At 33.9% G+C, this 24998-nt stretch overlaps 1 protein-coding gene across 8 annotated transcripts in view; it reads right to left on the bottom strand.

Annotated features, from left to right (window-relative positions):
- Nucleotides 1-24998, bottom strand: part of CLASP1 (cytoplasmic linker associated protein 1) — a 306535-nt gene that overhangs the window by 92368 nt on the left and 189169 nt on the right. For 3 of the 8 annotated variants that reach the window (XM_044669935.1, XM_044669936.1, XM_044669934.1), the window contains exons 18-22: nt 24655-24822; nt 10937-11041; nt 9353-9379; nt 8384-8554; nt 1874-1981 (exon numbers count right to left, since the gene is read on the bottom strand). In XM_044669935.1, the coding sequence (XP_044525870.1) occupies nt 1874-1981; nt 8384-8554; nt 9353-9379; nt 10937-11041; nt 24655-24822 (579 nt within the window). Of the gene's footprint in view, nt 1-1873; nt 1982-8383; nt 8555-9352; nt 9380-10936; nt 11042-22630; nt 22655-23084; nt 23133-24654; nt 24823-24998 lie in introns of all 8 variants that reach the window. The other 5 variants (XM_044669941.1, XM_044669938.1, XM_044669940.1 and 2 more) reach the window with 3 other exon arrangements.

The raw sequence follows: 24998 nt of genomic DNA on the forward strand, positions 1-24998 counted from the left end.
TTTTATCTGAACTAATCAAAAATTACATTTTTTACATTTTTAACAGGAAATTTTCTCATTGATAAGATCTGAGGTGAGAAATGGTGAGAAGTAGAGATATAGCCTCAATATAAAAGGAAAAACCACCAGTTCATTCAGAAAATGTTAGCGCCGTTTCGGCTGGAATGATTGAGAAAAATCCATTATTGTGAGCATGCTGCAATATCAGACAGCTACTGCTCATCTGGTGAACAACAAAGGGTCAGCAAAGGGTATTCGTATCTCATACATTATGTAGATTTGACGTGACATGGCACATCACCTTAAGTTTTATCACTGGAATAAAACAATCAGAGATAGTAAGGACTAGGTCACTTTACCCTCACAAAACCTGACATATTAGAAAAGGTTTGAAATAAATGGTGGGCTAATAAGTGATGAAGACACTAAATTATGATTACCTGTTTGGTTCATCCCCCACCATTCACACCCCATCCCACCCTCCAATTATTGCCCTAAAAGGGGGGATAGGGGGAGCGCCGCGTGCGCAGAAATTAGTGATTGAAAAAAACCAGAACTTTCAGGAGATGAGTACATTATAAGCTTCTGAGGAAAAAGCAGACAGCAAAATTACATTTTTAGGTTTACAAATAATTTCCTATTTAGTTTGATTATATGTCACACAGTAATAATGTTAAAAATTAAGAAATATCTTTACTGCCCAGAACTCCATTATTTAATTTGAGAGACAGGTCTTGTTATACAATGGTAAGTACTGTCCTTCATATTTATAACACTAATATTTTCATTTACATATTGCTTTTAATCTTTCAAAATACTAAATTCTAAATAGAAATGAAACGTGTTTACTTAAAGACACTTTAAATCCCCCTACATAATGCAAGAATAGCTGTTTATAAATAATCAAGGACAAAAAATGGAGATAGGTTGCAAATGAACTTTAAGGAAATTAAGAGTAACTGCAGGAGATGCCTGTGTGTTCTTCTTTCTCCTGAAGACAAGAACATAACTAAACCATAAAAGTTGACAGGAACTGGCAAGGAAAGAAACCCTCATGATCAATTCTGAGTTGTTGGCCTAATCTCAGAACAGCCAGGGATTGTAATCTTATAGATTCACAGCACATCGTGGCATAAGATTGGATCTTAAATTCACAGTCAGGACAAAACTGTCGGAGCAAAGTAAATAATTATCAAGTTATATGTTCATTCTATGTACTTAAAGGTGATGGGAAGAAAAAAAAGCTGACTGCAAATCTTTTTGGAAGTGTATAACTTAAAATAGCAAGACTTAAAGAAATGGCACTTTCTCAACAATAACTAACATCTCTGCTTTTTAATTACACTTAAGTTCTTTTGCCTTTAACCAGGAATAACTCTAGTCTTCTAAGTGATAAAGTAGCTGTGATTCTTTTTTTAATTTTTCAAACCTAGTTTTAAGAAATGGCAGTCCAAATGCAATTCAAGTAAATATGCAAGTTATTCCCAAACATTAAAAAGTCATGAATCTCAAGAAGGCTGAATATCAATGCTACAAATGAATTTTTAAGTCAGCAAGTCATTTCTGCTGAATTTTATCATAGCCCATACAAATGAGCTTAGGTTGTGGTAGCTGGTAGTTAATGACAAAATATCATGCTGAAGTGGTGTTTTTTTTCTTCTTGATAAATGAAAAATAGAAGTTGTCAAAATTCAAGCATGCAGAGGAGGATAAAGGGTAAACTGAGGAAGAGGAAAGAAGAGAAGAAAGGATCACAGGGAGAAGAAGGAGGGAAAGCAAAGTCATTCCACGCAGGAGCATCTTGACTAGGCAATCAGAATCAGGAACAGGGACTCATCTGCCTTAAAAGATTTCAGTGCCTACATGTACTCACCCAGTGGAGGGAAGCCCCGAGCAGGGCTTGTATCTCGACTGCTCTCACGGCTGGTATCGCGGCTGCACCCCTGACTCATGCTGGGTCGAGGGATACGGCTGCTCCGTGCTAGCATGCAGCATGGAGAGTTTCAGAGAAGGTGAACAAGTTTAATGAGGACAGAAAAGCTCACAAAAAAATAAGTCACATTCTGTTAATGTAATTATGACATTGTAAATTATCACTTCCAGCAGTTCTTTCAAGTGAATTCTGCAGAATCATCTACATTTTTTTGTTGAGGTTTCTTATTTTATATAGAGGTTTGAGTTTAAAATGTTTTCATAATTCCTCAAATTGTTCTTTAAAAGTAAGAATTAAATTCATATTTAAATTTATGAAGTGAAGAGAGCTGCTTTGAGAAGATGAACTATGGTCAGAGAATATAAGGTCCAAAAGTATTTGCTGAGGAGAACAAATTTTGATGACTATTGAATACAGTGAAAGAACAAAGAAAGTTGATTTTATGCACATTTGTTTCTCACAAAAGAATTAATTGTATGAACTATTATTAAAGAAAAATAAAGTCTCTGGCTGTTGAATTTCATGTACTTGTCTCCATTACAAGAAATAGGCTAGGTTATCCCACCTAAACATCTTGTTTCATATACAAAAGGCTCAGAGATATACAACTGAGGAATTGTGCCCCATTTCAGATAGCACTATGGACTTTGGAAAGAAAGTATTTTACTTATTTACTTAATTCAAGGTAGCAAAGAGTTGAGAATGATTTTCACTCTTCTACTCCATAAAGCTGAAGAAAACTCTTTTCTTTTTTTTTAAACTAGATAAAATGGAAAAAAAAGATAAAGACTTAAGAGTGGACTTTTCACTACAAGTTTAGCATAACATGAAGATCTATAGAATAGGAATTTACTGAGATTACTGCAGACACAGTGATGTGTACTTAAAAGGACCCTCTTTTGGTGTAAAAAACATCCAATCACTACAAATATTGACTGATGAGATAGTATTATCCGCATCTTCTAATTCCAAAGTAAGTAAGAATTAATGCAGGTAGTTATTCAGAGATTGGCCCAGAATCCCCCAGTAAAATGGTAATAGCATTGGAAAAAGAATACTGGTGCTTGATTTGAAGTTTAACTCAAAGCAAAGAGAAATATATTGTCAAAAACTTTGCAAAAGATATTCCACGTGGAGTCATGGATCATTTGACTAAAGAATGAATAAGAGGGTCAATTCTACATATAGACAGAAAAGGTTATCTTCAACAAAGAGCACTTTAGCAACCACTGGAGACAGAAATTCCTTCAACAGCCTGTGTGTGGTTCCTTAAGTTAAAAAAGAAGTGATTTGTTCCCTTATGTTATTCAAGAATAGCCCCATATTAACCTTATTAGCTCTAAAAAGAGTTTAAAAAGATCCTTTTCAAGCAACAGCTACCTGAAATATAAGAAATCTCAAAAGAAAGTTTTAATAGGGAGAGGCTAGAAAGAGAAAGACCCATAAGATTCTACCAGAGGAGGCCTTCTCAATTAATACCACAATGAAAGACCTAAGCAGTCAAAAGACAGTATAAAGTTATTGAATGCTAAGAATTTAGGAGGGATTTGGGGGTGGTAAAGTTAAACTTTGCTCACTTTGTAATTTTACCCTGGGTTTACCTGCTATAGGAACATACAATGTTTTGGTAATCTACTGTAATAAAATAGACTGCAGCTCTGCCTCAGAGTGTGAGCAAATGGACTTTGCTTCATCAATGTAGAAAGAAACACATTTTCTCTATCAATATCTTATCCCAATACTTAAAGAAGTCAAGTAAATAAATTGGATGGTCACACTCTAATGAGAAAGTTTTATGACCAAGAAGAATGGAGGTCTTTGATAAAGACAACCAAGAAATAAAAAGCAAAAAACAGCTTTCCAAAGGAGTCTAATTTGATACTAGTAAAGAACTCTCAGAAGTGCAATGGCAAAAACCCTCTAAAACCCATCTTCCTGTATCGCACTCGCTTTGAAATAAACACCCAGTTTTATCTTAGTATTCATTATTATGGAACATTTAGGTAATTATAGGTAAAGAAAAGTATGGATAGTAACATCTGGACATTTCAGTCAATAATAATTCTTTGACCTGAAGTTGCCTGATGCTTTATTTTATTCTTCCCCAAAGATGTGGTGATAATTTTTTTTAACAACTCCAATATTCTAAATGTCTGAACAATTTTAAAGAGTTTTCCTAGAGTATACAAATATATAAGCAGCTCTTGGATGAAGAAATATTGCTTTCTTTCAGGGTTCTGCATAGTAAGTAATGAAAAAAAAAACATCACTATAAGTTCTATTTAGACTCCCTGACTTAATTTTACACAAGTAACTTCATGCTTTTCCATGATTTAAATTTCTCCCAAAACAAGAACCCAGTTAATTCTGGAGGAATATCCTGAAGAGTGAACAATGTGTCTCGAGTATTGTTGAATTCTCCACAGAAAGGACCAGTAAACCAGATTTTCTTAAAACACCAAAAACATTTAATAGGTGATAGTATTATTGCTACAAGCTGACCTATTAACTTGACTAACTTTTCGTGTGTGTGTGTGTGTGTGTGTGTGTGTGTGTGTGTGTGTGTGTGTGTGTGTGTGTATTCCTGGGGGAATATTTTCTTGTACAGACTGACCATTTACTTCCCATTAGTGTTTGCAAATTATGTCAGGCTGTCATAGAAGCAGACAAATGGCACATATGCTATGCATAATATGATGATGAACATTTCTTGCTCTCTATGCTGCACTCTTTCTGTGGAATCACCTGGGAACATTTGAATGAGTAAAATATGAGTGACATTTTGATCTTATGTAAAGAACAGTAGAACATTTTTAAAAAGCCTCAACTTCTTATAAGTTTACTAGATGATTAAACTGAGTGTTTAATTTATATTGGTCTGAGCATTGATAAAATGACAAGTAGTTAAATATTAAATTAATTCTCCAATTTGAGACTGTAGGGTATAAAATGTGGTCAGGTTCTTAGTTTCATGAACATTTCCCTTCATATGCTAAAAGCACGAACTAATATATATATATATATATATATATATCTTATTTGAAATCATGGTTTAGACATTGAACAGTGTAAAATAAAATTTAATGCATTGTCACTTAAAAAACCACACCTAAAGACCAAGTGTTTTAAAAAAGTATTTTTCTAAAAGAATGGCTATAATGAAGGAGACAAACTTTGGAGTCCAATAAATTATGGTCATTCTGTGTCTTTATGAGATGCTAATGTGAATATTTCGGGATTAGAATAAGTTTGGGGTCAAAGAGAAAAGGGTAAGGAAAATACTTAATTTGAACCTTCTAAAAGCATTTTCAGACTTTGGATCTTTAGTTACTTACATGAAAAATTTAAAGTTTAAATGAATAAGATTTCATTCTCTATATCCTTTCTCTTAAGATTTCTCTATTAAGTGCTTTAGTAGAAATATTATTTTTTGTTTGTCAGTTACTATTATAGATTCAGTGTCCTTGACTTTCTTATGGATTACACACAAAAAAAAACCAAAAGCATGGAATCAAAACATGATTAAAACTGAGTCATAGGGACAAAATGTCCAATTTCTTCACCAATTTATAATAGGTAATGAGAAAATATTAATTAAAATAAAAACAAAAGTACATATAACTGAAAAAAACTCAAGTGAAAGTATAGTTAGAATATGAATTCAAGTTACACTATTTAAAAATATTTTCCTTCAAGAAAATATAAAATCAAGCATAATTTAAATAATCTTTAGTAGTAACACAAGTATCAAGTATAAATTTTATAGTCTTATAATCAAGAGGAAAAATAATATTTTTAAAGATACAAAGGTAGAAAAAAATAATTAGTGAAAGAAGTTTTAGGGATTAATGCCAGATATTCACCACTAAAGGAGTATTACTAGTATATTATTTGAATGAAGAAAAAAAGGCAAGGCATTTTTCCCCTTTTCTTCTACAACATTCATGAAATGGGTTTTTGTATTGTTTTTCAGTTGAAAGACACCCCCCTCAATAAATGACCTAACATTATATTATCATGCAAGTATCCTATGCATTCATAATATATTGCATATTAGAAATCTCTATTTTTATCTTATCTCATTAGATTACAAGTGCCATGAAAATAGGAACAATAGCATTTAGATTCTCTCTCCTTTGGGGACTAGAAAAGCATTTTGTACCCTATAGGCACTTAATTAAGAAATTTTATTTCATATATAGCTATGTCATTTCATTGCAGAAATAGAAATAATTACAAGAAGACTATGTTAACTAAAATTTTGTCAGTGATATGCAACATGCAACTCTTATCCTCAAAAATACTAGAGAGAAAAAGCTTTGATAGTAGTAGAAAATGTGCAGTTCATCTAACTGATAACCACTTACTAAGTATCTCTTTTGTACCATGCACTAAGTGCTTGGTATACAGAAGAAAAACCAAAAACAGACTCTGCCCTCGAGGAGCTTACATTCTATTTAGAGGAGGGTAGGTAAATACAAAATATATAAAAGGAAAATACAAAGCCATTTCCAGAAAGGAAGGAACTGAGGAAGAATCTGCTTTTATCTAATTATCTTTTTATTTTTCTGTGTAATAATTGAAAATTTTGTATAACTAAATTATTTTCCAACACTTTTAATAAATAAAATGAAAACAGTTATCAGGCACTTAAAAAGTGAAGTGACTATTAAATACATGGAGTATATCAGTGGTAGAATAAGGAAAGAGACCGAATGCTATCCATAAGGTTTAGAAATTTGGCTAGTCTTCTTAAAATGAGAACTTAGAATGACAGTTAAGCTCTCCAAATTAAGACAAAGAAATCCAATTTCTACCAAAAGCGTTTTGAACATTAACACTTTGGAGAGGGCTTCAGAGTCTTTGGAAGACAAGAATGTAAAGAATTTAGAAGTAGTTCCTATATTCAAGACAACTGAAGCAATTCAGTTAAAGCAGAAAATGAGATCATGTAAAAGGTTGAAATATCAAACTAAATTCAAATCAATGAAAGAAATTAAAAGAAATACTAAATAACTAACAAACTGCAAATTAATCTTTAAACTTCATAGTCACTTAACTATATAAAAGATCTTTGAGGCCTGAAAATGTCATAAACACTTGTATTACCCTGATGAAAACATATGCAGTTTTCAAAATCTGAAGCTCTTAAAAAAAGACCAGATGCAAAGAAAGCTATATTGAGCACATGAATTTAAAATAGCTTCAGATTTGAAATACAAATATATACAATTATATTCCAGCTACAGTCCCTCCCAAGCTATAGCTACATAAACATCAAACAACATATTAAATCAGTTAACAAAAATCAGTCAACACAGGTGATACTGTTTAAAGAGCTGCTTGACATACTGAAGTTCTTACTTGGTTTCTTGCTGCCTACGAGTTTTAAAAATGCAGCTTAAAGTTAAGGCCAGCTCTAACTTCCAGTGGAGAAAGAGAGGTGGCTTTGTGAGCAGAGGGGAGGACAACCCAACAGATTTATATATGAAGAGCTCTGATTGAAGAATAAGGCTTTGAACTTGGAAATACCTATGCATATAAGAAAAAGAATAAACCCTCAAATAGCAATTTCATATTTTTAGAGAGAAAGTATTCAAGTTTTACGTGAAAGTAAACAATGTGACAGCTACGTCAGAACAGCTTTTTCTTAGGGTAATTCTTAAAAAGTATATAAACGATGAAAGTAGAGTAAAACACAAGAAAGAAACATAGAAACAAAAAGTTCTGTACTTAATTTTCAACACAAAGATTATTTTTTCCCTTTGAAAACACCTGTCTGATTATTTTTCCTTATTTGACGTTCACAGTTTGTTTGATTTTTTAACCCTTATCTTCCGTCTTAAAATCAATACTGTCTACTGGTTCCAAGTCAGAAGAGTGGTAAGGATTAGGCATTGAGGGTTAAGTGACTTGCCCAGGATCATACAGCTAGGAAATGTCTGAGACCAAATTTGAACCAGGACCTCCCAAACTTTGGGTCTGGCTCTCAATCCACTGAGTCACCTTGCTGCCCCCACAGAGTTTTAAAAGAAAATGCGAGAAACAAAGATCAAAATGAAAATATTTCTGCAACTTACAAAAACTTGCTGTAGAGAATGGAAATTTTGTTTTGCATAAAACAAACTGCAAGGAAACGAACTAAAAAAGGCAAATTCTTTGAAAAGCAATGATAAAACATGAAATTAAATCATTAGATTGATGATATTCCTTTTCCTGGTCCTTATACACTATTTAACATATAAAAGAATAGCGAAATTGAGACAATCTAAAAAGGAAAGATCCTTGTATCATTTAGCTCATGATATAATTTAAATATCTAGTATTAACTCACAAAGTAAAAGTGGAATAATCTTTATTTTGTCTTCAAATAAAGAGAGCTTTCCTCAATGTTGGCATGGTCTTACTTGTGAAGAATAGTGCTCCAGGGTAACTTTTGAGAATTCTTACCTTGTCCACCCAAGCGGCTAGGACTTGTTTCTCGACTACATCCCTGACTCCGTGGGATCTTGCTTCGTTTATCTGTGGATGTAGGCACAGGTGTACCTCTGGCAGATCCTCCTGAAAGTCCACCATAAGCACTCCCCAACAGTTTTCCTGGGGAGCTTGATCGGCTACCAGCTAAAAAATGAGGCAAGAAAAAAATACTCATAATAAATGAGTAAACAGCAATGAATTATGAAGGTTGTTTGTATACCATAATGGGGTGAACTCCCTTGAAGGGCCATAAATAAATGTTTCATTTTTCATTATCAATAACCAAACTTGGTGCATTAAGTAATACTACAGAGTATAAAACGACTACTGTTATAGCAAAACAAAGCATAAGTATTTTTGACAGTATGTTTATAAAGGAAATAAAGGGGGAGGGGGGACCTTCAAGAGACATAATAAAAGGGACATTTTAAAATAATTTTAACTTTATAGCTAATATATTCCTAAGTAAAAGAGGCAAGGAACTTCTAAAGTTTAAAGGAATCATGGATTCTGGCATGGTGAGGCAGAGAAAATGCCACCCCCCCCCCCAAAGCCTCTCTCTGTAGGCAATTATTGCTATCATTTGAATGAATCATTTCTGGTGCTTCTTCTCAAAATGAAGAATTTTAAATATTGAAACATTCATAATTTAATTTCATTAAATAGAATAAGAAATGTCTTCATGATAACCAAGTAGTTATCTTTAAATTTCAAGTGTCACCACACACAACTTACATATCTAAATAAAAGATTAACTCATTGGATGGAAAAAATCCTTTCCCAGCTCAAATTCGAATACATTAGAAAAGTATGAAAAATACTGAGAGAGACAGACAGAGACAGACACAGAAATCTTATGCAAGGCATTTTGTGTGAATGAATATTACACAAGGGGCTTGGGATGGTAAAGGACACATAAAAGCAACAAGAGAAATGTCTTACCACCAGCAGGATTAGCAGATCTGGATCCTTGATTATGAGAGCAGACCAAAGGACAGGCAAAAAGTGGATTAAAAGACAATAAGACGATACAGAAGGTCATCATGCAGTATTTGTTAGGTACAACACAAAAGTCTTTTTTTACAAACACATTTAGCAAAGCAGACTTATTTTGAGGTGTCTTATTATTAATTAGTCTTCATTAATTTTCCACTATAACTCCCTCAATCTGTATCACATTCAAATCTCACATGACTTTTAATGAGCTTGATCTTATAATCACTATTGAGTACAGAGAACTCTCACTGAGTTCCAAGGAGTAATTACGTGTGTCTTGCAAGGTGGGAAAAAAGGGGGGGGGGGAGGTTAGGGGGGTAGGTACTGTGGCATATAATTCTGATGAGGATAGAAGGATAAAGTTTCCCAAATCAAAGGATTAACATCTTGACATGAAAGATGGCCTAAATGAATGAAACATTTCAGGAACGTTGGCTAAAAATCCTTGTTCCCGTGTCATCAAATGGCACAACCATTAGCAACCTCCACCCCCCCCCCCCCCAGAAACTTTACTTGTTTCCTAGAGAAATGGAAAAAAAAAACTTAAAATTTCTCTATTTCAACTAGAATATCCTCCTCCTCCTCCTCAAGCATTTACATATGGAACTTAAAGGAATGTAAGATGTATCTCACTTGATACAACAATCCTGTGAGGTAGGTGCTATTACTATTCTTATTCTAAGATTAGGAAATTGAGGCTGAGAGAGACCCATTAACTTGCCTCGGTTCATATAGTTGGTTAACATTTCTTGCAGGAATTGGAGTCAGGTCTTTCTAACTCCAAGTCTAATACTGCATCTACTACACCACCTAGATACCTCTAGAATAACCTACTCAAGTCTACATACACAGAACTATTTATATCCATGACATCTGTGCAAGTTCATAGACAGATTCTATGTGTATCTAAAATTACTTCAGACCTCAGCTGCTTTCCAGGCTCAGAGGCTGATTTACATCATCCATGCTTGACAAAACAGAGAAGCAACAATGGAAGCCAAGGAGGCTGGTGCTAAGCAAAAGCAGGAGACCAGGCTAGCAAGAAAGGCAGGAGCAGGGGGGAAATGTAAGGAAAGAAGGGATATAAAGGAATTCTTATTGCATTTACTTATTATCAGTAAGTACAGAATTAAGCATAAAGTAATAATTATTATAAGACTATTTTAACCATGTCAAATAGTATACTTGCCAAAATAGAAATAATCCTTTTCCAGCTGTGTTACAAATCACAAATAATTAATAATCCAAGAGGTTGGGTAAGGCTTGGAAGTTGTTACAAGAAACAAAAGAGAAAGCTTAGGGTAAGATGACCCACAGAAGCTTCAAGTTGCAATACTCCAATATTTTTCTTTTAAGCCAATTTATAGCCTTCATATTAATGAAAGTCATACTACTTGGATTTGCCTAATATAGTTAAATATGTCTAAGTACCTTTTAAGGGATGTAAACCTGCCCCAGTCCTTATTGGATGATCAAGACTGGGTTGAATAAATATATTATGAGGATGAGGAGAAAAAACTTATTTCTTACGCTGGGACTGTGAAACCACTTTCGCTCTGCTGCGACCACGATTGTCAGGAGTGCTGGTAACACTGACTGCGCTCCCGGAGCTTTGCCGTCGTGTGCGTATTCGGCCTAGAAGATAGAACAGAAATAAAATTTCTATTTTATATTGAAAGTAAATTCCCTATACAGGTTAAAGCAGGCTGAAACACAAGAACTAGTCACTACCCAAATAAACCATGGGAAAAATATGACTGTGTATGTAGGGGGTGACATCCTCCATTGTATACAATGTGAGAAATTCTGTGCCCATACAAATGTAGCTCCAAATGCACAATCTATACCCAAAATGCAAAGTGACCTTTAATAGAAAACAAAAGCCTCTTACTGAAAACACAAAACTCTAGAGTTATTCAAGATAAAGAAATATGCCAAAATGCACACCATCCAATCAATTTGGCCTATCAGTCCAATATCTCTCAAAGGAACTCTTAAGGCAATGAAGTTAACAACTGAAGAAATGTTTTCTATAAATGTATTTTTATAATCATCTTTCACTGTGATTTCAATTTCTAGAAAATCTAGGTATGTCAAATTTATTGAGAAAGGTGCAATAGGAAAAAAAAGTGGAAAAAAGAACCAATTCTCACCTATAAACCAAAACAAATGCATATTAATTGAAAATAAAGATTTTGCTGAATTCAATATAAACCTTCTATTTTTTTAGAATTCTACAAGATTTCAGGTTTAAGAAGATGTCTAAGGTGCCAGCTATTTAGAAAAACACATTGTAAGAAATAATTTCATGTATTCAACATTTATAGAAAAAGATTTCTAGACAATAACTTCTATTACTACACAAAGAACCATGAACTTCCTTAAGGAAATTAAAAAGTTGGAACATTTCCAAATTATGTGATCAGAAATAGCAAATGCTTGCAAAAGCTAGTCATCTGAATAAAGCCAAATTTTTCTGACTACAAGGCTTCCCTAGTTTCTAAGGATAGACATCATATCAACTATTCAATAAATCAAGTAGGTGTATTTTAAGAAATAACTGTCAACAAAGTATCTCCAAATCATTCCTTGCCATAAAAATAGCAAAAAATTTAAAGATGAAAGAAAATGCCCTTTTTAGCATATGGAAAATGAAGATACAAGGAAAAAAGCCTAATGATTTATACTTGAAGAAAATAAATGGGGGTGCGGGGGTAGAAGAAAGGAGAGTAATAAGAGGAAACTTTGGAAAACAGTTGCATTTTTCATGTTTTTTATTTTCAAGAAAAAAGAGTCATATTCTAGGATCTTTGAAAACAGAAAATTTTGAGGAGGCTGCAAATGCATAGAGACAAAAAAATAACAAATCTTCAGAAAAATCAATCAGTGGTGAGTGGCAAAAAGGGAAAAAATGTTCTAATTATCCACTTTTTAAAAAAATCAACAGGGAACAAAATTTTATTCAATAAATATAGCAAGTAATTTTAAAGTTTTCTATCATGATAAGGCTTCAGAGGCATGAGGAAGAAACGGAGAAGAATAAAATGTGGAGAAAACACAAAGAGGTAAGAGTTAAGAAAGAGGCATCGACAGGCATATTTAGCAGAAGAAAATCACTCTCATAAATTCAGACAACCACAAGTATCAACTTTCATAGGATAATTATCCAATCATGTATTTTAAGAATGCTGACAAAATATTTTAAAGTCATCTTTGCTCTTTTACAACTGTAGGCATATAGAGATATTACCTCTCAGTACTTTCCCCATGAGTCAGATGGAATTAAGCCAAAGCCTCAATCCACAATAAAGATCAATAGATCAATTAGCTTTGGCCTAACTATCATACTGTAAACAAAGAGGTATTATAGATTTGATCTTCATGAAGAAAAGATATTATAATATAAACTGTAACATAAATAGGACATTTCAATTTATAGGATATATTCAATTTATAGAAATAGTCCTCTTATTCTTGCTTTGCATTCCTCATATATCTGAGTTCCAAATTCTACAAATTATGAAAATGAATAAGTCAATCTAGCAAATGAAAAGTAAAAGGACATTTAATAAATCTAGAGTACCTTGATACTGGTTGTCATAGCACATTTCTCTATCATGATACTGTATTTTTCATTCGTCTGCCTAAAGTTTAAAAGATGAGGGTCCTGACATCTGGAATACCCACTTCCCTCATTACCTCTATCTTATAAAGTCCTTAGTTTTCTTCAAAGCTTAGTTCAAGAGCTATCTCCAAATGAAGCCTTTCCTGATTCTGGTAGGTAAAAGCACTCTTTTCCCACTTGAAATTTGCCTACATTTCTTGAGGGCAGAGATTTTCATCTTTATAACCTTATTATCTAGCCCAATGCCTTCCCTGTACAAAGTATGTGTTAGAGGAGGCGTTACTCACAGTTATCTCAGAAGCAAAAAACAAATGTATATTTTGTATTCTCTTGCATTTTTCTGATAATTCCAATACCATATAGGAAGGATACCATTCATAAATTTAGTCCCAAAGATGATGTTTGCCAACAGCTTTAGATCTCTGAAACCCTCAAAGAATTACTTTTTCCTAAATTATCCTGGTTTCTGTGTTGATTTAAAAAAAACAGCTTCCCTACCTGTTTACTTTTTCAGTGAAATTTTTAGTACTGGTGAAATTATCTAGTTAAAACCCCATTAAACAGTGTAGCTTACCCTAATACTGTACCATAATTTATTCTTTCTCTGCTTTTGAAGACATGGATACTAACTATAAGATTTAGTTATATGGTTTTACCAAGAACCTTTGTTCAGTATAGTGTTAACAGTAGAGGGTAACAAAGCACAGTCTTTTGACTGTCTTAATATAACTTCACAGAAGTGGAATATTCCCACTATACTTGCTGTAACTTTTTCAGCCTTTTAACTCTGTATGAGTATTTCCTGGGTCTCATGAAGGCATCAGCTAAAATATCTGGGCCACAACAATTTTCAGGGAGTTTGTTGCTTGGGCAAAATTTTGTACTTCTTATGTCAAGCTGTTAATTCATTTCCAATTCTTTTATATCTCATTTCTTTTCTTAATTCTTCCCTATAGTATTCTCATTAGATTTATTTTTTTTTTAAAAAAAAACCCATGCTTCATTACTTTCAGAAATTCTAACTGAATTTGTGCCAAAGCTTTATTTTATTTTAGGTTTTTCCTGATTCTTTCCCTTTGTTTTTTTTTTTTGTCTTAAGCATCCCTGTCACCTAGATAGCACCTTGTACATGGATTCTTTGTGGATTCTTTTTGCTTATTTTCTCAGCCTTCTTCATGACTTCAGACTTCAAATCAGAGACAGGTTCTGTCTACTTCTGACATGCTGCTTTCATGGGATATTGTCTATTATGTTATGCTGCTTTCATGGGATATTGTCTATTATGTTATGCCAGGATTGTAGAAGACAAATTAGGCTGGGGACCTGAGAGCTTTTAGTGCTCCTAAATTGGTCTGATCCTCTAAGAACTTGGCTAGTTTCTGAGCTGGTTCTGGACTTAAGTAGCAGAACTGTTGATTTGCCAGTTTGGAGTTTCAGAAGACTACTGCTATACTCAGCAACTATCAACCAGCTGGAAATGCAATTGTTTTTCTTTTTGTTATTTTTTCAGTTAAATGTAAGAATATTGACAACTGTTTTTTGACGTTTTAGAATTCAGATTTTCTTTCTTATCCCCATCCCAAGTAGTATATGTAGTCTAATATATATCATATAGATACTTTCCTACAACACATTTCCCTCTTGTTCATGTTGTGATAGAAGATACATATCATACCTACAAAGAAAATCTCATAAAGGAAATAAAGTGGAAGATGGTATGCTATGATCTGCCTCAGAATCCAAAAGTTCCTTCTTTGGCTACTGATAGTATTTTCTTCAGGAATCCATTGTGGTTATCTGGGAAACTTGCTTTGCTGATAATGGTGTTTAGTCCTTCACAGTTGATTATCTTATGTTTCTGTTACTGTATAACATTGTTCTCCCAGTTTCTGCTCACTTAACTTTGTATCAGTTCATATGTCTTTCCAGGTTTTTCTGAACTCATTCCTATTTGTCATTTCATATAGTGCAAAATACTCCATTACAACTATATAACACAACTTATTCATTCCCTCGGTAATGGACAACCCTATGGTTTCTAATTCTTTGCCACACAAAAAAGAGGTATGTCCTTTTTTCTTATCTTTCATCTCTTTGGAATATAGTGGTTTTCCTGGGATAAAAGATATACATACTTTTATGACCCTTTGAGCTTGGTTCCATGTTGTTCTCCAGAATGGTTTATCAGTTCACAGTTCCACCAACAGTGTATTAGTGTCCCAATTTTCCCACAATTCCTTCAACATTTATCATTTCCCCCTTTGGTCAAGTTAGGCAATCTGACAGGTGTAAGGTAAGATCTCACAGTTGTTTAAATTTGCATTTTTCTAATTAATAGAGATTAAGAGATTTTTTTTTCATAACTATAGATAGTTTTAATTTCTTCTTCTGAGAACTTCCTACTCATATCCTTTGAATTGGGGAATTGTTTTCAATTGGGGGATGCTTTGTATTTTTGTAAATTTGATTCAGTTCTCTATATAGTTGAAAAATTAGGTTTTTGTCGAAGATACTTGTTATAACATTTTTTCACAAATGTGTTGTTTCCCTGCTAATCTTGGTTCTAATGGTTTTGTTTCTACAAAAACTACTAAATTTAATGTAATAAAAAAATAATCCATTTCATTTTTTGTAATGCTTTCTATGTCTTATTTAGTTCTAAATTCTTCCTTATCCAAAAGTCTGATGGGTAAATATTCCCCTGATTTATTTATGGTGTTACTTTCTTTCTAGAAAAAGCATCATTTTGATTTTATCCTGGTATATGGTGTGACATGTTGGTCTATACCTAGTTTCTGGCATACCATTTTCAAGTTCTCCCAGAACTTTTTTTTTTTCTCAAATAGTATTTTCCCCCAAAACTTAGATCTTTGGGTTTATCAAACACTAAGTTACTACAGACATTACCTGCCATGTGTAGATTACCTAATCCATTCCATTGATCTACTACTTTATTTCTTAGCCAGTTCCAGAATGTTTTGATGATTATCACTTTACAGTATAGGCCTCCTTTGCTCATATTTTTTTTTTCACTGATTCCCCTTGATATTCTTGGCCTTTTGTTCTTCCATATTTGAATTTTCTCATTTTTTTTTCTAGTTCTAGGAAATGATTTTTGGGACGTTTGACTATGGCACTGAATAGCTAAATTAATATAGGTAGGATTGTCATTTTTATTATATTGGCTCAGCCTATCCATAAGCAATTAATGTTTCTCAATTGTTAAGATCTGACTTGATTTGTATGATATGTATAGAGCTGCTAGTTTTGTTTTGGTAGGTCTACCACTAGGTATTTTATATTGTCTAGCGATATTTTGAATGGGATTTCCTTTTCTATCTCTTGCTGTTGTACTTTGGTGTTGGTAAACAGAAATGCTGACATATGCATACATGTGTACAAGTTAGAAGGGCTTTTCATATATATTTTGAATATTCCCTAAAATATTTTTCTTAATAATGATAATAACAATCATTAACAGTTATTTAATACTTACTATATATGTCAGGCACTATGCTAAGCACTTTGCAATTATTATTCAATATGATCCTCATGACAAACCTAGGAGGTAGGTGTTACTATTACACCATTTTACAAATGAGGAAGCTGAGACAACAGAGGGTAAGAGACATTCCTAGGGTCATACAGTTAGTCTGAGGCTGAGTTTGAACCCTAATTCTGATTTCTAGACCAAGTATTCAATACATAGTATTACCTAATTCAATTAATTAAGTATTTATTAAGCATCAATGTGTGTTTTAGGAGCTAAGGATACAAATTCAAATAACCAAATGGTCTTTCCTCATAATAAGTTCCATTCTAATGGAGATAGAAATCACATATAAAAGTATATGCAGCATAAATAGGAAATCAAGATATACACACAACATCATAAAGCAGTTAAACAGAAAATACCATAGGAGGAGGGGAACTAATAGTTAAGAGTATCAGTAGAGTTCATACAAAAGATGGAGTCAGAGTTGGAGGTAAGCAGGAAGCCCACTCCAAGAACAGAAGAAGAGCAGTATAAATGCAGAGATGAAATGTGGAATGCCATCAGTGAGGAACACAGAGAAGACAAGTTTGGCTAGATTAAGAGTTCAGAAAGAGGAGTAATAGCCAATGAATTTAGAAGATAGGTTGGGTCCAAATTGTTCAGTGTTTTGAAAGCTAAATAGAGGATTTTATATTTTATCGTAGAGGTCAGAGGAAGGTACTGCAGCTTGAGTAGACAGATCACATAATAAGATTTGTATTTAAGGAAAATTACTTTGACAGGAATATATAAAATGGACTCTATCGGTGAGAGACTTGAGGTAGGGAAATCATTAGGAGGTTACAACAATAATTTTAAGTAAGAACTGGTAAGATCCTGAACTAAGTTGGTAGCTGTCAGTGAATAGAAGGAGTTAGGTGGGAAAGATATTATAGAGGAAGAAATGGAAAATATGGTAAATGACTGGATTTGTAGGGAAAGTGAAGATTTTTTTAAAAAGGAAAATATGAAAAATGGGAAGGTTTAACAAGAAAATAAGTTGAATTTTAGAAATACTAAGTTTAAGATGTCTGTGGTGCATACATTTAAAAATATATAAATGTCAAATAACTGTTTAGAACTAAAACTCCAGAGAGAATGAACCTGGATAAAGAGATCTATGAATCATAAAAATGATAGTTAATTCATAGAAACTATTGAAGTTACTCAGAGAGAGTACAGAAGAGAATAGACTTCAAGACAAAATTATGAGAAAAACTAGAAGTAATGGGGTGTGATATGGATGAGTCAACAAAAAAGGACTGAGAAGGGGCAAACAGACAAGCTAGGAGAAAATGTCATGAAAATCCAGAGAAGAAAGAGTACCAAGGAACAAAAGGTAGTAGCAACAATGATCAGTGTAGCAGGATGGTCAAGGCTATGAAAGGATCATCCAATCTGGCAATTAGGAGATTACTGTTATCTTTGGAAAGAGCAGATTCGATTGAATGATGAAGTTGAAAGCTAAATTGCAAATGGTTGTCAGTGAGAGATAGCAAGAAAGACAGCTTTTCCCAAAGAGTTTGGCTAAAAAGAGGGAAGAATAGGGTAGACTTGGTCAAGTTTGAAGGCAGCAGGAAATGAACCAATGAATAGAAAGAGATTACAGATTCAAAGAAGAGATGGGATATCTGAGATTGTAATCTCCTGGAGAAGATGGGAGGGGATGGAGTCAAGTGTACATATAGAAGAGTTAGTCTTGGCTTTGAGAAAGGCTACCTGAACTACCACAGAATGCAGCAAAGGAGATTATATCAGGCCCTGAGTTGAAGTAGAGGAACAAGATTTGTAGAGATGGTGAGGAATGAGGGCTTCAAGAAACAGGTTTAAGACAGGGAATCAATTAGGAGGAAAAAAAGAATTTACTCTATTACAATGAGGGCCCAGTTGAGTTTGGATTACATGGATTGGTAATGGAGCCAGTAGTCATTACTGCTGTGGGTGGGTCTTCCTCCACTTTATTCAGTAATCAGGAGCAGAGGAGAAGACAGGAGTAGTGAAGTAATTCAGGGGTGAGATGTGGCAAGAAAACAGCTACCAACAGGACACGAGAGAAAAGGTTTCAAGATTAGAGGCCAATGCAGGGTTGTAATCGCTGAGTGGATATTGGAAAGGGAGGAGTAAAGTTTATGCAGAGGTAATAATATAATAGCAAAGGGAAAGTCTAAAAGTGACAATAGGAGCAAAGAGGACATTGATTTCCATTTCAGAACTAGAGGAGTAGGGATGAATGAGAGAAAGGTATAGTAACTCTTGAAAAGGAGAGCAAAGGATGTGGTGTCATGAGAGTCATATCTGAGAGGGCTAACAGATAAGGGTGTGAAAGAGGTACAAAATGAAGGGGAATATGTTCACAGTAGAATCAGAATTCCAGAGAGTACAATGGAATAGGTGAGAGCGATCTGGTGGGGAGGGAGCGGGGAGAAGGATGAAAAGAAAACAAAGACAGTTTCTCCTAAGTGGTCAATACGTAATTACTATGGGGATAAAGAATGAAACAAGAAATTATAGGGTTATTTATAATAATAGCAAGTGGCATATGAGAAGAGAAGATCACAGACTTAAAGTTGTGATTCAAACTGGTTGCTCAAAGCTTTGACTATAGGCCAAATATTTTATCATGAACTTATCTCATTATGAAGAAAGTGTTCGCCTATCTTGAAAAGTATACCTCTTTATTTGAACAAAAATCCTAGAATTTATTTTCCAAAATGACATATGTGGGTGATGGGGTGGTGGAGAAGACAGTATAAATGACTTAAAAGAACAACTAGACAGGAGACAGTTGGGTGCTCAGTCGACTGAGAGCCAGGCCTAGAGACAAGAGGTCCTAGGTTCAAATCTGGCCTCAGACACTTCCTAGCTGTGTGACACTGGTCAAGTCACTTAACCCCTATTGCCTAGCCCAGTAATGGGCAAACTTTTTAAAGAAGGGGCCAAAGGAAAGGAAATACTCATCTGTCAGTCTGTATCTAAGGCAACTCTTTAGAAGTTTCATTGTATTCGTCAGATTAGGAATAATGTCACCTGGCCAGATAGAACATTTCAGGGGGCCTGCATTTGGCCCGTGGGTGTAGTTTGCCCATCACTGGCCTAGCCCATATACAGGAACCAATATACAGTATTGACTCTAAGGCAGAAGGGTAAGGGTTTAAAAAATATATTTAAAAAAAAAAAAAAGAACAACTATTCAGATGTATATAACTGAAAAGAAACATACATAATTTTTATGAAGTGAAAATGATTCTGCTTCTCTGGAGAATGTCTTACACTTTCCATATTTCCTTTTCTATCATCAAGGTTCTAAATCTCAAATTCCATTCACCCAGCTATTTGGGGCAGAAAATGACAGGAAAAGATTGGCTTCTTTCCTTGGAATTCTTTCCCTAAAGTTGGTTTTTGTTGTTGTTCAGTCACTTTCCACTTCTGTTTGTGACCCTATTCAGGATTTTTTTTTTTTTGGCAAAGATACTGGAGTTGGTTTGCTATTTTCTGCCATTCATTTTACAGATGAGGAAACAGAGGCAAACAGGGGGTCACACAGCTAGTAAGTGTCTAAAGCCAGATTTAATTCAGGAAGGTAAGTCTAACTGACTCCACATCCAAGACTGGAGTTGTGCCACCTAGTTGATTAGGGCATAATAAATTACCTAAGCAACAAAGCAAGAGTACTATAGGAAAATTAAGAAGGGTAATTCCAATTTACAGAGCAGGATAGGACATTTGAGATGATAATAAAATTTCTTTAATATATTCCGTCCTTGTTTGCTCTACTCATATCATTATACTTTCTCTTCCCACACCACCTATCTACTTTTTTCCAGTGAGGAAATATTGAAAGAATTGTGACCTATTTTGAGGAATAAAGAAGCATATTCCCAGAGTAGAAGCAGAAGTCTCCCACATTAGACCATAGAAGAACACAAATGTCAATTTACAACTTCAAAACTCTATAAATTCTGCCTTTAGTCATAAAATATGAGAGGTTAGGATATCCTCATAAAGGACATCAGCCAACGGCACCCTCAAGCTTGGGAATTTTAAAAGTCTTTTTAATTTACTGTAATTTTGGTTTAATAAAATATCTAATAATAGTTGCAGAAACACCCTGGTCATAGTGCTCATTTTCTCTGAAAGGAGGTAAGCTTTGCAATATACCCACACACCATGAAAGGGCTAGAAACTGCAAGTAAACTGGATAAAACTATATTCATTCATAGCTTATTAGAAGTTCACCACAACTGAAGGAAAAAACCAACTGTGTAGATTTCTCTATTTCTTATCATTAAAAGTATCTTTTTTGCAGTCTTATCAGGCTATTCTAAACAACTACATCATTTCTTAGGTCTAATAAAGTATTCAATGTAGCTAGAACCAATTAATATTCAACCATATCACAGGAGATTTTTTTCAAGCACAAGCATTTCAAAGAGCTAGAATGCGAATTTTGAACTAGAAATGTCTAAAGTAAAAAAAAAAAGTTCCATGAGAATGAGAGAATATGAAACCAGATTTGGACCTGTGTGTATATATTGAGAGATGTTAACCAAAAGAAACAGACTCCTGAAAAATCCAATGTAATGGACCTTGCTACTAGTAGTAATGCAATAAGTCAGGACAATCCTGAAGGACTTAGTAAAAGAATGCTATCCATATTGAAAGAACTATGGGAGAAGAAAAGCAAAAGCAAAACATATGACATCATTTATCACACGTATTTATGGGTATGTGATTTGGGGTTTAGGCTTTTAAAAATAGCTCTATAGAAAAAATGAATAATACAGAAATAGGTATCAAGTGACAAAATTTGTACAACCCAGTGGAATTGCTTGTCAGCTCTGGTAGGGGGGAGAGAAGAGAAGAGGGAAAAAAATGAATCATGTAAACATGGAAAAATATTTTTAAAAAATTAAAACAAACAAACAAACAAACAGACTCCTGAAATGATATCACCTTTCTTTCTGAAAGCCAAAAGCATTTTCCAGTTTTTCTAAAACTTTAGCTCTTTGCTTCAGGAAATTTATTTTGGTCTTTTTTTACAAACAACTGATCCAACCTATAAAGAAGCTCCACTTTTTTTTTTTTTTTAACACATTTGGGCACTTTGCTTTGCACTGTTACTTAACTACTATATATTTACTATCATTTTGCACATTTCCCTATCTAGACTACTAAAGATATTTTGTTTTCCCTTAACACACTTTCATATTTATAGCAGGTACTTCTTCAATTAGTTTGTAGATACTTTTAATACTTATAAAAAACCAAAGACTAGTCAATAAAAATAAAATAAGACTAAAAATGGCTTACTTTATTGCTTTCCCAACTGAAAAACTTGAATATAATTTTTTTCAAAGAATGATCAGTAACAGTTCAATAAAAAACAAGAAAAGTTGTATTATTTATTTTGCAGAAGTCAGTCTGAGGTCTTAGGGGGCTTTAAAGAAGTTATAAAAAAGAATGCCACAGAATGACACTGAGAGTCAACTACATGTAATGTGCTCCTAAAAGCTTGAAATGTGGGCAAATTATTATTTAAAAATCAACTAGTTCTTCATTAGAAAGATAGCATCTACTTAGGACATTACATAAATTCTATCTTGTAAATGACAAAATAATTTAGCACTAAAAGAACCCACAAGTGCACAAAAGTCAAGAAAAGAAAAGGAAAGATAAAGTAATGCTTTGGGAATCAATAAAAAGTCTAGAGGAAGCAGCCAAGAAGGATTAGCACACAATCCCCAAAGTTGATAATCCCTCCCCTTTCACAAAGGAAGCAAAGTGAGCAGAAAAAAACTTTTGGGGTTAAGACCCACACGGGATAGCAGAATCCATACACCCTACACAATCTAACACCAAAAGAGGACAATGCTTTCAAAAATAGGCAAAAAATCCAGCAGGGCAGAATGAAGAAGACAGGAAGGAAAACATCCATGCAACATTTCATGCAGGGTACCAGTGAGTACAAATGAACACTAAGTAACACATTGTGAGAAAAAAACCAGAGAAGTGATTGAAGTACACAGTTGTAAACACACCTCAGTCATAGACACAAACTGCTTACCCTCAGATTTAGTGGTAGTACCATCTTTAAGCAAATTAAAAGGGGGAAAAAAACAACAAAGGAAAGGATAACAGGGAACAGTTAGTAACGTCAAAAAAGGGCAGAAATTAGCTACAAAAGAAAGCAAAAAATTCCATTTTAAATTAAGCTTAAAGGGAACCAGTTTTGAACTGCAAAGCGAATTCTAAAGCACCTAAATCTGGCATGAAATGTAATTAATGGATTTGTCTACTACATTGTAAGAACCAAGAAGCAACTTTGCATTTGCTGCATACCACCAGAGGAAATTTAGCTTAACTACTGCACTCTGAATTTCCTTCCCTTTATGAAGGAAATTGCTGGCAAGGGGGGAAAAGGTTATACCTATAGGATAGAGAAGCAAGTAAGAAGCTTTCTTTAGCAATGCCTATTCCAATCTACATTATACAGCAGCAAAAGCTGTATAGCATGGTACCTGGTTCAAGGCCTATGTACTCCATGTCCTCCCTGATGTGTCTGGATTCTAGAAGTTTGGAAAAGGAGCATCAGATTTAACTCTATTATCCTGAAGAAACTTTGGTTATATAAAACAAATGTGCCAAGCCAAACAAAAACTGTTAACAAAAGACAAACACTTTCTATTATGTTAAGAAATCAATCCACATTTCATTTATCATTTTTCCTTAAGGAGAAAGCTGGATAAGGAATGAAAATAAACATATTATAGTAACTTAAAAAAAAAGATGGTATTTGGAAGAAATTTTGATATGGTGACATCTAGTGGTCATCCAGCTAACACTGTCATGAGAAAAACAAGAAATTACTTCTAAGACCGATTTTGACTCAGATCTCAAGGAATGTACGAATATCAAATTATATGAGCTGCAAAGAAATCAAGACAGAATTTATAAAAGTTCAATTTGAGTGCAAAGTGAAGAAAGAATATTGGGCTAATTAGATGGTTTTCTTCCTTTTTTCCCCCCATCAACAAAAGCTTCCCCTTTATAAAATGGCAAACTTTTGTTTTAAAATTTTGGATGAAGTCTTATCTTCAACATAATCTGCACTTCTTCCCTATGAAACTGGCTTGTATTTCTGAGGCAGAGCTATAAATTGATGGGACTGCTTTTTGTTCTTTTTTGTTTTGTTCTTAAAAAATACATCAGAGCATACATATCCCAATGGCTATTGCTTCCTTTAAAGTAGTCCCAATGAAGTAAATCTAGACATTTATTTCAACATTGCAGGTACAAAACACATTTGTCCCCTTTTTGGGGAACAACCCCTAGAGGTAACCACAAAGCCTACTGATTTATAATTAACATGTAACTCCCACAAAATGGTATTTACCCACCTACAACACTCACTATCTTTATCAGGTTTAGCTTCAAATAACTTGCAGCTATTTCCAAAAATTATATCTGACTTGAGAGGATGAAGACTTAAGATCATTACAAAGAACCACAAAAGTCTTCACAAAGTTATTGCTCTGAAGGATCACTCTCATTTGGATGTATATGCACTGATATGCTTGTTCAGAGAAAAAATTACATTATATCCAATACATGCAATCTATAGAAACATAGTTCTGGTGATATTTTTTCTAAAAATTACAACCAATTCATTTTTACAATTTCATCATTGGTTTCTCTGCTTACTGGACATAAAGGACAAAGAAGCAAGAGATTGGGAAAGCATGATTTTGGCAGTATAGTGAGTAAAAAATAAAGTCTATAGTGGCATTATTTCATATATAGGTGTTTGACACAGAAAGCTAAATATATCTATTAAGAAGAGGGAAAAGCACCTACTGTTTAATGGCAAACTATCTATGAATTGATTTCTAAGAAGAATAATGCTCTGCACATTCAATATGCAATACCACCTGCATTTGATTACTCCCTGAATGTCTATTCACAGGGTTTTGAAATGTCTTTCAAATATGGCTTTCTTTTTAAAGTCTCACTGAAATATCAGATTTAAAGATAAATTAAGATGTTGGCAAAATTGAACATGATCTGGAATAGTAGCTTCTCAGGGCCTACCTAATGATGCATATGATCCTGGAGGCAAGGCAGCTGCAGAACTGAAAGGAGTAGAGCCAGCAGTTGAGACTTTTGATTTGGCACTGGCTGCTGCATTCACATCAATGTCACTTCGAGACCGCTGCAGGGATCCAGTTGTGGAAACAGATTTGGTACTAACTGTAGAAGCTTAAAATCGGAGAGAATAAAATAAAACCACCGGTAAGGACTCTACTATAACCATATACAAACATATACAAACATATACAAACATCTTGGGGGGAAAAACTCTTAAGAACTACACCTATGCACCTCAGCAAACCATACTGGCTAAAATGAATCCATCTCATTCAGAATGTATTAAA

This window comes from Gracilinanus agilis, chromosome 3 (genome assembly GCF_016433145.1).
Source record: "Gracilinanus agilis isolate LMUSP501 chromosome 3, AgileGrace, whole genome shotgun sequence".
In the NCBI taxonomy this organism is placed as follows: Eukaryota; Metazoa; Chordata; class Mammalia; order Didelphimorphia; family Didelphidae; genus Gracilinanus; species Gracilinanus agilis.